Genomic DNA, 14,357 nt, shown 5'->3' with positions numbered 1-14,357 from the left:
GTGGAGGGTGCTGCTGCCGTCTACTGTCCGCGGGTGTCTCAGGTTTTCTTATTGCAGGTTTTCTGGGCTAAATTCGATATCCACTTATTAACTCTTTATTATTTGCATAAGTTCATAGTTATTTATTAAGTTCACTTCAGCACTTGCACTTTTTGTGCATTTTTTCACTATTTCACTTCTCCGCGGCCACGGTTACAGTTAGAAAATAAAGCAGCGCAAACAAGCAGTAGCGCACTCAAGCAGCTGCGCATTGTTCTTATTTAAATCACTTCAAAATTCACTTGTTCAATAGTTTTTTCAGTGTTCCCGCATTCAACGCACTCCGCTTTGATGATTAAATAGATTAGTAGGTATTATTAAACTTTTTTTTTTGACATAAAACATTGGTTAAGCAGCAGCACGCGTCCACTTCACATTTTGGCAAATTTTGATCTGCTTCTTGTGTGCTCTTTCTCTCCGCTCTCGCTTGGCCACTCTCGCGAGTAGAAGTTGTACGGTACTTACGAATTGGCACCAAAGCGCGGCTTGTCAACTTCTAATTGGAATACACATATTAGCGGCGGCTGCTGCCGTTGTCCGCGGGAGTCTCATTTGTTTGTATTGCAGTTTTAATTGTTTTACTTCGATTTTGATTAGCGAAATACTTCGAAAATGTCTTTCTTGAACAATATATAGGCACTAGTAAAGTTTTTTCATCTTTTCACTGCGGCATTACCACCATAAAATTTTTTCGCGGTCACAATTGCACTTGCTGGGACACACTGCATTTAATTTTCGGTTGTATGCTTATAAATACAAGTTATCCATGATTATTTGAGTGTCCACACATAAAACGAAGTTAGTTTTATTGAATTAATTAGTTTTTCGGTATTATCACGCACTTTTTCCGACGATAAATGTTTTTTTCAGCAGCAGCACGCGTCCACTTCACACTTTGCCAAATTTTGATCTGCTTCTTATTTGCCCTTTCTCTCCGCTCTCGCTTGGCCACTCTCGCGAGCAGAAGTTGTACGGTACTTACGAATGGGCACCAAAGCGCGGTTTGTCAACTTCCAACTGAACCACACATATTAGCGGCGGCTGCTGCCGTTGTCCGCGGGAGTCTCAAGTTTTTTTAATGCACTTTTAGTAGCTTCACTTTGATTTTGATTAGCGAAATACTTAGAAAACTTCTTTCTAGATCAATAATTTATTAATTGTTTTTTTCATCTTTTCACTGCGGCATTACCACCACAAAATTTTTTCGCGGTCACAATCGCACTTGCTGGGACACACCGCACTTAATTTTCAGTTTTATGCTTTAAAATACATGTTATCCGTGATTATTTGAGTGTCCAGGCATTAAACGAAGTTAGTTTTATTGATTTAATTGGTTTTTAGGTATTATCACACATTTTTTCCGACGGTAAACGATTTTTCAGCAGCAGCACGTCGTAATTTACACTTGCAAATTTTGATCTTCTTCTTCTACTGCTCTTCTTTTCTCCCCCCCTCTTTCCATCACTGACATTGACATTGCCAGAAATTATTTCTATTGGCCTGAGAGCGTGCTAATAGAGAGAGAGAGAGAGCGAAGGGAAGAAGGCAAATACCAGAAGATCAAGATAAACAAAGTGTAAAATGGAGGTGGGCTGCTGCTAAGGTACGTTATTAGTTTGAAAAATGTAAATAATACAAACCAAACTAATTAAGCACTAAACATGTGCATTTTTTAGAGTTTAAGAGATGTAAATATGAAGTAAGTGATCTTCTCTTATGAAATTTCTATAAAATAACATAAAGTTGACCTTCAATATTTTTTTTTACTGTGTGTGCGGGAAAAGCGGGTGGTATAAAAGGGGGTGTGGCTTTTGCAACGACTGCCACTGCTGTTGCCAGCAAACACAAACAAAGTTTGGCATTCATAGATGAATGCCAGGGACTAATTAAACAATAATAAAACGCAAATAAAGCAGACAAGACAAAGCATTTTATGGTGTTGCTGCCACCCGCAACCCCATCCCCTTTGCCCCTTTATTCACGTATCAGCAGCGCCCAAAAATTATTGTCACGAATACATTAAAAATCACTCAACCGTTGTCTCGTGTGCCAATTTTATTTTTTGTATTTTTATGTGATCCCCTCTCGCATTGTTCCTCTATCAACGGTTCTTGCAAAAATGTTGTTCTTCCCCCTCACCCTCACCAGCCCCACCCCACCCATCGCAACCAAGGAGACAATTTTAAATGTGGTGTTCATTTAAATCACATAAAAATCAAACAAAAACGAACATAAAAGCCAGTTTATTATGGGTTCTGTTTTCTGTTTTGCCTCCCCTATTTCGTTTTTATGTTAATTGATAAAGTTTTATAACATTTTAATGAAATAACCGCATGAAACTGAACTAAAGCGAACCGCAAATCGAATGCAAATCGTCACAAAATAGAAAAACCACTAACCTTGAAAGGGTTTTAGTGTTGGAATTTGTGACTAGTCCTCAATAATAATGCGTTGATAAATCAATAAAACTTTGTTAATCATCAAGTTTAAAATTTAAGATAAAATATGACTTTAGAGCTTTAAAGTGTCAACGAGTTACGATGACTTGGGAATACCCTTGAGTATAATTATTACATTCCTTTTATGAGCTATTAAAGTTAAGAGCTTGTTTTAGGTATCATAAAATGAATCAGGAAATATTATTTACAAGAATTTTAAGTGCCATTTAAATACTATATGCTTTACCTCAGAATTTAATTGTTTAATTGAACAGGCTTTGAATTAAAAGGCGTTTATATCTATAATTAATAATATTTTAAATCGCTTTTGATTAATTTCAAATACAATTCTATATTTATTCTTATTCGTACCACATAAATCAATCTATCTGTCAAATCTCCATTATGTGAAATTCCTTCTTCGTTTTCGTTTAAAATAATAATTTTAAAACAAAATAAAGACATCACTTAATTTATGCAAAATGGCCATAACTCAAAGCGACAGGGGAATTCAATTTTAAAACAAAAAAATAATCGTTTCTTTTTTTTTCGTCGCTTTGGCTGATTTGACAAATGACAAAAATAATGATAATACCAGTAGCTGCCACCTGCCATGGGCTTGGGTAGGTGAGGGGGGGAATCTCTACAGGTGTGATTGCTATTGTCCAACTCCGACAGCTGTAAACTGTCAACGCCAGCAGCTGGGGAGACCTCAGGTCGGAGGGAGATCATGCAAATTAGTTGGCCATCGGATATTAAGAAATTTAAAATTCATAATTTGTTAAGTGTTCGTGGAAGTGGCCATTGAATGTGGCATTTAATTGAGACTTATGAGGGGAAAATAAACAATTAAGCGGGCTTTAAATACCAAGAAAAGCGAAAAAGCCATTGGGTGTGGAGTGCTTCTCCTCCTCCTCCTTCACCATATTTTTGAATAAGAGTTCAAGAACCTTTCTCACCTTCGGTTTCTCACTTTGGGCATGCAAAACCCTCTAAGGTCAGGACAGGTTTGGGGTAATTACAGCCAAAGGACAGCCGTACACAGTGGTCATGACATGTGGCAGGCGCCACATGGATACTTGGTTCTGGGTTTGTGCGGGGGATATGGGAAAATCGCGTGTTTTGGCCGCTCCCAGCTGTGAAAAATGGGTCGCGCGTGACAGTCAAGGGGGTGGAGGCGGGTGCAGGGGGACGGGGGTCAGGACCACGACCAAACCAAGCCGGCCAAATCCGGCTAAAATCAATAACAAGCACGCAAATGCTTAAGCCCCTGGCTCAGACTGAATCAGCGAATCAGCGCGGCGCTCTTAAAGATATTTCGCCAAAAAACGTAACACCCATACATTTTGACTGGCAGCTACACAGAAAGAAAAAATATAAGACCAGTATTAACAAAATTATTCAACGATAAAGACATTTCTCCATACCAGACGCCTTAATCTGAGGGGACATGTCAATCTCTAATTTTATCAAAATGATTTTTTTAAACCTATCAAAATTTGTTTTGCTATATTTTTTGCATAAGTATTTCTCTTATCAATATGTCACAATTTCATGTTGGTTCAAATTGATAAGATTAGTAGAGTATTTAAAATTTACTAGGATTTTCTTTAAATGTTTCGTATATTTTTTTTCTTGTGCAAAAATTGGCAAGACATCCGCCTGTGAACCTAGTTTGGTTGAAATGTGTGGGCCGAAATGCGTCAATGTTTGAATTAAAAGCTTGGTGGGGTAAAGAAGCTGCCAGAAAATACAGCAAATCTGTGATAAGTCAACAAGAGTCGTGTAAACATCGTCAGCAAACCGTAGTCGTCAAAGGAAGATGTATTTTCGAATGCACTGAGCATACTCCTCCTCGCTTGGCTGAGATGGGCTCTGCATACAAATCAGGCGAAAGAGTGTGCCAAATGTGATAAATGACTGATCACTTGAGTTATAGGCACTTACAAACGATGCTTGACTTGATTTACCTTGATTACCCCCTCACAATCGAAACAGAATACATTTCGTCTAATGGGGTTTCGTTTAATGCAGGGCATAATGCACTTTTAAGCAGTTACATGTCAGTTACATTTGATTGTGAACAGCTATCTCTACATATATATGTACATGAACATAAAAAAGTATCGAGGTAAAAGCGGATTAAAAGTAACATATAAATAGTATGCATTGCACAGCAGCTTAAATAATAATACAAACAAGTATGTCTTAACACAGGTAAAAGTCAGTAAATAACGATAATTGCACATAAAGGAACATTAGAACTTCACGTGTACATACAAGTATGCAGAAAGTACAAAAGATCTCCGAGTAAATATATATATATATATATAGAAAATACAAATAGATATCACACACGCACACTGTCCAGGGGTGGCACAGAAAAGATTAAGGATTCCGAATCGAATTGGTTTGAGATCCACAGCTATTTATGGAACCACCCCTGTGTATAGTAGATCGACTAACACACACATATATTCGTTTTGCTTAAGTTTATGCCTTGATCTTGCGGCCCAGCTTTTGGGCCATCAACTTGTGGCCATCGCGACCAGAAGAGCCGCCACTTCCGCCACTGCTTCCATGTCCTCCATGGTGATTGTGCGACCTGTGTTTGCCCAGTCCTCCATTGGACTTTGTGCGTGTCTCAAACAGAACATCGGAATCCGTTTCCGATTCGGTCAGGGAAGTGTTGCGCGAATCTGTGCGAGGGTAAAACATGTTCTTAGCTAGTCTAAAGATAAAACTTCCATTAGTAAACGACTTACAACTGGCTGCCTCCTCATCCTGGTTGCCTATCAGTGCATATTTCTGCACTTTCTGGCGAAGACGCGGTTTCTTTGACTGCCTGCACGCGCAGGCAATGCCCCAAAATACTCCTGAAAGCAGCAGACAGCTCACAATTACGCCAACAAACACGTACAATATGGACCAATCTAAGGGACAATAATAAATATTAATTATGCAGCTATTTCTTACACATAATGTTCTCCGGTTTACTTACCACAATTGGCTTCTTGATTGCTAAAGAAGTAACCTGCTGAGGGCATCCAAAATGCCTCGCATATACAGGCTCTCGTTGTGGGATTGCAGCTGCCGTGCCCGGAGCAATCGTTCTGGCAAACAGTTGTGCGAATATCCACAAACAAGGCTCCCAGTATGGAAGCATCCTTCTGGAGTTGAGCTCTCAACTGTCGCTCCACATGCAGGCCATTGAGGGGCTTTCCCTGGCCATCGTTCACATAGAAGACCAGAACAGCCGCATCCGTGTGCAAATCGTACTTGAGCTCTCTGACCTGGATTTTGTTCTCATCGCCCAGCAGCAATTGCAATTTCTGAACCACCGAATCCAGCTCGGATTGAGAGAGCACGGAGACGCCCATGGGCAGGGTCATTTGCACAAGATGAATCAACAAGGGATCGGGATGAACGTTCACGCTCACAGTATCCGAACTAGTGAGACCCTGGTCATCGCTCACCGTCAGCTTGAAGACATAGCGTCCTTGGACTAGGTTTGTTAGCTTCGAAAAGGAATAAACCATATTATTATTAGTAGGATTAAGTCTGCTTCGTAGCTTACAATCATCACGGGTTGCTTATCGGTGTCCGCCACAACGACACCAGCTGCCAAACTGTTGTCTTCTCGTGTCCAAACGTACTTGACCACTGCCAGGTCATCCCAAGATTTGGAGCCATTAAAATAGATGGCTGTGGCGGGCAATGTGATGCTATGATCCCCGCCAGCATTGGCCACGGGTGCGGCATTGCGTTCTGTTTTAGAAAAATAATATTATTTGAGAATTTGGAAAAAATATAATGTGGTTTGTCTTTACCCTGCACAATCTTCACCCAAGTGGTGTCAGTGGCCGTATTGTTATTCTCGTCAGCTACCGTCAACTCGAATTCATAGAGACCCAACGTTAGGGACGTGGCATTGGCAATCTAGGGAATTGGCGAAATTAATAAATATTGTAAAAACAGGCTTGATAGCTCACTCACCGATGAGTTGAACATCAAGATGGCAGCATTATTGGGTCCGCTCAGCTGCCTCCATTGATAACTCTTGATGCCAATGTCATCTTTGGACTCTGAGCCGTTGAGCAGTACCCAATTAATGGGCAAACTGGTGGTCTATAAGGGAATACTAGATATCAATCTGATCGCCAAGTTATCCCATATTTAACTCACTGTGTTTGTGCCAGCCTCGGCAATTGGTGGTGAATTCGTTGGAGGCTTCACGAAGACATGCACCTTGGCCGTGCTGGTCTGTGCACTGCCATCGGTGACCTTGAGCACAAAAGTGTACATGCCCTCCTCCAAATTGGATAGTTGAACATATGGAGTTCTCGTGTTCTGCATATCAACAGCCTTGGCCTCATCGCTAGCATCCTTGGTCCACTCCCAGGCCACAATCTCATGATCATCCGAGCTGGCAGTTCCATTCAAGGTGACATTATTGTTCGGCAGATACAAAATGACGGCATCCCCTGCATTGGCCACTGGTGCATAGTCGGTTTCCTTAAGGACTGCTATTGTGGCCGTGGTCGAGTTGGTAATGTTATTCGAATCGGTGACGGTGAGCTTGAAGGTGTAGTTGCCCGGCGAGGTGAGGTCCAACTGAAGGGTGTTCACCTCCGGCAAGACTGGCTGGTAGCCAATCGGACCCGAGATAACCTCCCAGTGCCAGTTGGTAATCTTGTCGTCGTCCGTGCTGGTGCTACCGTCCAGTATGGCATTCGTGGTGGGCTGTCGGATAATCTGCTCCCTGGGTGAGATGATTACCTGCGGCGGCTGGTTGATTCGGTTTTCCGGCAGCACCGTAACATTCGCTGTTGCCTCGCCAAAGGTTCCATTGTCTCCGGTCACTGTCACTTTGAAGGTGTACAATCCTTCAGAGAGATTCGATAGCTTCACCTTGGACTTGCTCTGATCGGAGATTGTACCATTCATTGGTCCCTTGGGTTGCGATATGAGAGTCCACAAATATTTGTACTTTGTATCGCTGGTCTGCTCATCGGGAACCGTGAAGGCGGCGAGTGTCACCTCCTGCTCGGGCAGTCGAACCTCCTTTGACATCACGGACACCACAATATCTTTGTTTTGTTCGGTTTTCGCTGGCGCAGCAGCTACCTCCGGCGAGCTGTTCTCACTGGCCGCCGCCGCGACTGCATCCTGCTGAACTGCCTCGTTGCTACTGGTCAGATAGGAGCTATAGGGAATAGCGGCCATCACGCACTTGCGTTGCTTATTCCAAATGAAACCATTGGGACAGGTGCACACGCCCCGCACCGCATTCGGCTGAAGGGGCACACATTGCTGAGGCGGCGGACACGGTGTCTCTAGGTTGCAGGCGGTAAACTTGGCATTCTGATCGTAGTAGTTAAGCTCTTCATTGGCCAGCACATCGTTTTCATCTGGCTGGAGAATCAATTGGTTCATTCGCTTGTCAGCCAACGGGAAGTCGTCGTCCTCGTAAACGGGGCTTTCCTAAGATGGTGAAGTTGGGGATTATTAGTATATATTGTATGTATTTAATGGAGTATTAGGTGTCTCAGGGGATCCCTCCTAGAGAGAAGTTTGGTCGATATGTGACAGTGCTAATACATGTAAAAAACCCACCTGATTGCGTGCCAAGTAACCCAATCTGCGTGGCTGTTTCCAGAAATTCAGAGCCGCCTCGTCGTAGGGCAGGATCTCGGCATTCTGCTTGGCCGCCTCGGCCTTGAGCAGCTGCGGCCAGGTGGCCTCGCCCACGGGATTGACCAGTACCATTTGCACTTTCTCATTGGGCAACCGCACCCGTTGCTTGGGCAGGCAGGCCTCGTTGCTCTGGCAGCGGATGTGATAGCACTTGCCCTTGAACACCAGCACCACGTTGCAAGAGCCGGTGGTCACATTCTTGGGCTTCTCGCAGCAGGCTTGCAGGCAGTTCCACAGATAGGCCTCCTCCTCCAGGGGCTCCACCGTGTCTGGCTGTGGCTTGTACTCCTCAAAGACGCCCGCCTGCTGCTCGTCCCGTGGTGTGGCATTCTCGAAGACATGTCGGAGCATCCGAGAGCAGACGCCGTTGCTGGACAGTCCACCAGCCGTAGCCACCGAGGAGCTGTCCGCCGCAGAGGTTTCTTTGTGCGTTTTCTTGCTGCCTAACATGGCATTTTGCGTCGTGACGTCGGCATATGCTGCTGACGCCATCGAGCCAGCGGCCAGCAAAAGACAAAAGCCAAGAGTCCACACTCGCTCCATCTTTTAATGCGCTGGTTCTTCACCCACTTTTGCACACTTCTCCGCTTTGTGGAGTGTTAATAACTGGACAAACACAAGATAACACCAAGAGCTGCGATTTTTTCTTTTCCACAACAAAAAAAGTGAGCAACTAATTCAGCTTACAGCTGATTAATTACCGCAGCCCTGGCAGGTGGGCCCTGCGCAGTTACCAGTGTTGTAAGTGGGTGTATTCAGTGCTGGAGGCCACCGGCTGGAGCTCATCGTTAGATATGGAAGCTAAAATGTAGAAAAAGCTTGGCGGAAAAGCTCTCTGCCATAATGGTTGCTTGGTAACGGTCTTATGGGTTTTTGTTTTTATTTACTCCACAAATTAAACTTGAATAATTTGCCAAAATATTGATTGAACGATGATAAATATCAAAGGTAAACATATATGTTTATGCAGTACAATTAAAGGAGAAGTAATAGATATTAGGTAGATATTAGGTATTTTATTTACATTTGTTTATTTAGTACAATTAAGGAAGAAGTAACAGATATTAGATACTTTTGGGAATTTAGGTTTAATTTTTAAATTTTATAAGTTAAATATAAAACTAGATATTAGTCTTTATATCTGTAATATATTTGTAAAAGCATGGTTCAACAAAATTACAGCTTATTTAGCATATTATATATATATATATTTAAAAGCAAAGAAAAAAAAACTTTAAAGTATTGAATAAATTATTATGCATATATATAAATAATATATGCTACCGTCACATATTTATTCTAGCAACAATACTCAAACAATTAAACAAACTTAAATGGCTTCTGATATTAAAGCCATATTTGTTAAAGATAAATAAAGAACTGTATATATTTATTTTTTTAAAGTTTGAATACCTTACTAATAAGCAGAAGCGAGCACTAAATTAGAATATTAATAACCGTTTAGTCATTCTATTATTTTGACCCCTACTGTACTATTTACCATACATTGTCTGTGATCCTGCCCACACACACTTCCCATCTCAGCCATATTGGCTGATTTAAATAATAATAAACACACGACCCACGCGCCAAATCGAATTTCACAAATCGTATTGCAGAAAAAATTAATTACGTTTCCAGTGAGTGGGGGATAAATCATTGCAATGTATTTATGTAAATTTTTAAATTGCTCAACAAGCAGAAGTAAGACAACAAATATAAATCAATTCAAATCTGGGCGAAACGAAATGCTGAATCTATGCCTGAGCCTGGAGTCGGCTATTACCTTTTGTTGTTGGGCCCCCAAAATCCTTCTAGAAAGTCTATTTATCTCGCCATAACATTTTCATGGCCTTGTTGACGCTTTTTTTTATCAATAATACCCAATAATAATACCCAAAGCTGCTGCATTTACTGGCCACAAAAAATAAAGTGCTAAAAGCGTAAACAATATATTCATTAATGGCTGAGAGTTATAGAAAGTCTCTATGGGTAAACTATAGTTACAAAATTTATTAAATTTTCATTTTGTAATGAAAGTTATTTCTATATAATCATTAGAATAATTTTAATTAAGTTGTAGTGACATGATTTTTGCTGTTAAAAATTCCCATTTTTATGACCCAAGAAATACAATCAATAAATCTTATTGAAAGGCACCTGTTTAGCATATGAACGAGAGTTTTAAGTACTTTATACAGCACAATACTTAATTATGGGGAATCCGCATTTTCTATTTGTTTGTTACTTATCATAAAGTTATTTTTCTCTGGAATTCCAGAGAGTGAGAGCTGACATCTCCATATGCATATATGTATCTCAGAGTTACTCATTGCCATATAAGGAAATCGTTTCTCAGCTTCACTGATAAGCTTGCATTTCGAAGCGGTTTTTCACACGTCTCATGTGTACCCCTTTTTTTGCTCTTTTACCCCCCTTTAGATGACAGACTTCTCGGATAGTTCACCCAGCGGAGTGCTGAGTCCGGCCTCATCGTTAATCGAGAGTTTCCACAAGAAGAATGGATCGCCACAGCCCATTGGGGGTGGTGGTAGCAACACCAACACGACCACAGTCATGCCAACGACGACCTTGAATGGTTCTGCAATGGCTGTGGGTGGTGGTGGTGGTGGTGGATGCGGAGGTGGTGTGGTGGCCACAACCACAGCAAATGGCAGGCAAATCAACACCAGCTCCAGTTCATGCAGTAGTCTTAAGGAAACCTCACATCAGTCCACATCCACATCACAGCAGGTAAGAGTTTAAGGTATATTTATAGGAAATATGAAAGATTTGATCTAGATTCAAAACTATATAAAAAATGGAAACATCTTGTACAGTATTACCTTAAATAATGTATTATTGAGTAAGGTCTAAGTCTAGATACTTCCTTTATTGTGAAGACTGTCCCTTACGTTTACCTTTATTAATCTAATTACTTATAAAAACCATAGTGTTTTTAGCTTATACACCTTATCAACCACACTTATTCATTCAATGGAAATTATAGCCAAAATAAAATAAGTAAAGTGGAACAAAGATTTTGAATTGAATCCACGAGAACTCAAGTGTTCGATTAGACAAAATAGAATCTGACGCAGCTGTGGTCATCACAGTTCAGATATCGTAACTGAACAGTATGGAATCGGGCGTAGTTGGCATAATGTCGCTATTTTTAACGCATTACTTAAGGTGTAAGGAACCCCCTAATCGAGGCAACCTTTTGGTGGTACTGGAAACCGATAAGTATAGAGGTTAACACTTGATAAAGGAATGCTGCAGCAGTGCCCTTCTATCCTTGATAAGATTACCTGCCCCTTGGGAGTTTTATAGCTTCGATGGCGACATTGCGGCTGCTGGACGGATAACAACAATAACAACATCGATTTTGTTAATCATATATTTATTTATTTATTGTTTGCCGCACTGAAACACACTGAACAATTTAGCAAAATATATAAAGCGGAGAATACAAAAGAAAACGTGCCGATTTTTAATGACCCGTTAACAATTTGTTTATGCTTCTTTTTATGATTTTCACGTAGATAAGATACGAATTGGTGTTTTCACTGGAATTTGCATAACAATGTTTTTTTTTATCTTCAAGTTTTCCCTGTCACTATTTTGATAAGGAAGTTCCCAATCAGATAGTTTGTCAAGTGTCAAGAGTCTGCTAAAAATAGATACTGAGACATTTTGAATTTTATTTTGATGGGTGAGAAGTCCATCAAGTGTTTGCAATTTTTGTTCCTTAAAAATAGTCTCTGATTTGATAGAGTGTTTGGATCTGATAAAAGCATTGACCTGTTCCTTATAACATAAAGAACGATAGGCAGAATGACCATTATTTCATTTGTTGAAAATAGCCACTGACTAGATCCAGATTCTCCCTTACCTATTAATTTATTAAATTAGAACTTGACAGGTCATAATCAAGGTAGTACATATAAAAGTAATTTGCTTTTGTAGTAATTTTATGACACATTTTCCCCCAGTTAGTTAAGAGTCTGAGAGACTGACGCCAGTTGTTTGTTGAACATCTCAAAAGTACAAACATGTGAGAAATTGTGATACTTGTAAGGGTTATGGTCTAGTTTAATACTCAGTAATTTAAACAGCCTTAAATATATATATTTTATATAATTTTTATAATTATAAATATATAGTTCATGCCTCTATTTAGGAAGTATTAAAAGATTAATTAATAACAATTGAGTAAGCTGAATTTCTTTATTAAAGTTTATCAAAACCTAAAAAGTATCTCAAAGCTGTCTTGAAGTAAGACTTTAAAGATTTTAAAATAATAATTCAACGTTTTTAAGTAAAGAATATTGCTTTTAATTATATGTTCCCCTTGGGAAAGATTCCTATTTAGTGATTTATTCTTATAGGTTTTCTTGCCTTGAAAATGAAGTATATTGCTTAGTATCTTTTATAAATTTTAACAAGCATTCTTGTACATCTCTTAGCTTTATATATTTCTCTAGGTATTAAAGTATATCCACAAACCAATATACCCGTAATAAACATCATCAAATACTGGGTATGAGACATTTGCCAAAGTCTTCCTCTTGCCTCGCTTTAAATGGGGAAGCTGAGTCACTTGCCGGCACACTTCGTCGCCATCAAATTCTACGTCAGCCGGCGTCGTCGTCGCCGGTGCCTCCGATTCGGTCCCACCTCCGGTTCCGTCCCACCTCCGCCTTCCCCTGCTCCCCCCTCCCTGCCTTTGATTGTTTGCTCATCATTTTTGCGTTATCTGCTTACATCCTGGTTGCGATTATAGCCTCATTTGTGGTCCAAGTTCAACAAGCATCATGGTGATCTTATTGTTATGTGATTTTCAACCCATTAAGCTATATATAGTCTATCTTCTATAGAAGCAACAAAAAAATATTCATTCATATTCTGTGAAATAAAAATCACAAATTACCCAACTTATTGCTTCGGGGAGAATCGCTGGTTTCCATTGGTTCTGTTAATGATTTGGGTAAGCGATGACAATTTTTGTTTTCTGGTGAAAAAGACTTTATTTTAGTGGGCTTAGCAAACCAATTTAGCGATATGATTTCCCCTTTCGCAGGAATTGTTGAGGTAAAACCAACGAAAGAGGTCTAGGAATAGAAAGTGATATTCGTAGGTAAGATAGTAAAGCCATTATTTATGGGTTTTAACCATAAAAAATCAGGCAATTAAGATCATTGTTATTCAAGTGAAATAATCAACAGATTAAGTTATTAAAAGCAGTATTAATATTTATGTAAAAAATTAGTTGAGATATCTATTTTATTACACATGGATCGTTGAACATGTTGAATAATGAATAATTACAATTTATTAGCAATTAAAACTCAAAAGTTATTAAAGTTTGTGATAAAATGAATAATTGCTACACTTAAAATAAAGTTTGAAACTGAATCAGATCCAGAACAGGTACCGTTAGACCGTTTAAAACTCATTTATATCTATTTTAAAAAATCACACAAACAGCTTCAATAATCATTAAAATATTATAAAAGCAAAGTAAATTTGCTGAATAATTATGAACAGATTAACACCCTATTATTCAAATATTAAGTAAAAACAAAACAAAGCTTCCACGTCTCGCCTCCCCCCTTTGGTAATCAGAAAAGTAAACAACGCCGCAAATTGAAATGTGTAGAACGAGATACAAATCTTGGACAATCCTCAACGAGCTGAAATCTGAAAAAAATCGAACAAATATAAACCACAAATCGACCGCAGGCCAGAGAACTCGTTAATTAGAGAAGCTAAAGCTTGAAAAGCTTAGACAAAAACGTGAACGCAGCCCGACTTAGCAGCTGAATTATGGAAATGCAAATTATTCACGGCATAAATTAAAGATTAAGCGAAGGGAAGCGAACAGAAAACACACACATTTGCAAATGTTATGGCAGAGAGAGAGAGGGAGAGAGCCGCCCCGGACTTGTATTTACAATTTGATTTCCTAGAATTCCTCACAAACACGCACACACAACACACACACACAACACACACCCATTAGTAGCCACCTCCATGTGTTGCCTTTTAGCTCCTCAGCCTGTCTCTTACTTTTTGCTCTCACTATCTCTCTTTTACACTGGGGAAAATGTATTAAAATTTAGTTTATGGTGACTCAAAGTTAAAGTCACTATTGTAGAAGCTAGATTTATGCAATATAAC

General features: G+C 39.7%; 2 protein-coding genes across 12 annotated transcripts in view; one reads left to right on the top strand and one right to left on the bottom strand.

The window, feature by feature from the left end:
* Positions 1-14,357, top strand: part of Sarm (sterile alpha and armadillo motif) — a 44,549-nt gene that overhangs the window by 15,747 nt on the left and 14,445 nt on the right. For all 11 annotated transcript variants that reach the window (XR_015271963.1, XM_086833987.1, XM_086833985.1 and 8 more), the window contains exon 2: positions 10,617-10,928. Coding sequence is in view for 10 of the 11 variants with exons in the window: in XM_086833987.1 (XP_086690113.1) it covers positions 10,617-10,928 (312 nt within the window). In the remaining variant the exon portion in view is untranslated. The remainder of the gene's footprint in view (positions 1-10,616; positions 10,929-14,357) is intronic.
* On the bottom strand, positions 4,482-9,719 carry LOC110189096 (dyslexia-associated protein KIAA0319). The gene is made up of 8 exons (XM_020959071.2): positions 8,094-9,719; positions 6,663-7,961; positions 6,474-6,605; positions 6,308-6,416; positions 6,055-6,245; positions 5,479-5,995; positions 5,243-5,410; positions 4,482-5,176 (listed from the first exon to the last, which is right to left on the bottom strand). The coding sequence occupies exons 1-8, from the start codon at positions 8,715-8,717 to the stop codon at positions 4,971-4,973; spliced, it is 3,246 nt and encodes a 1,081-aa protein (XP_020814730.2). The 5' UTR covers positions 8,718-9,719; the 3' UTR covers positions 4,482-4,970.

The sequence above is a fragment of the Drosophila serrata genome, unplaced genomic scaffold (assembly GCF_035046125.1).
Source record: "Drosophila serrata isolate PLE 108 unplaced genomic scaffold, ASM3504612v1 contig_272, whole genome shotgun sequence".
NCBI lineage: Eukaryota > Metazoa > Arthropoda > Insecta > Diptera > Drosophilidae > Drosophila > Drosophila serrata.
Note: the sequence above shows the minus strand (reverse complement) of the source record. Positions and strands in the feature narration are given on the sequence as shown.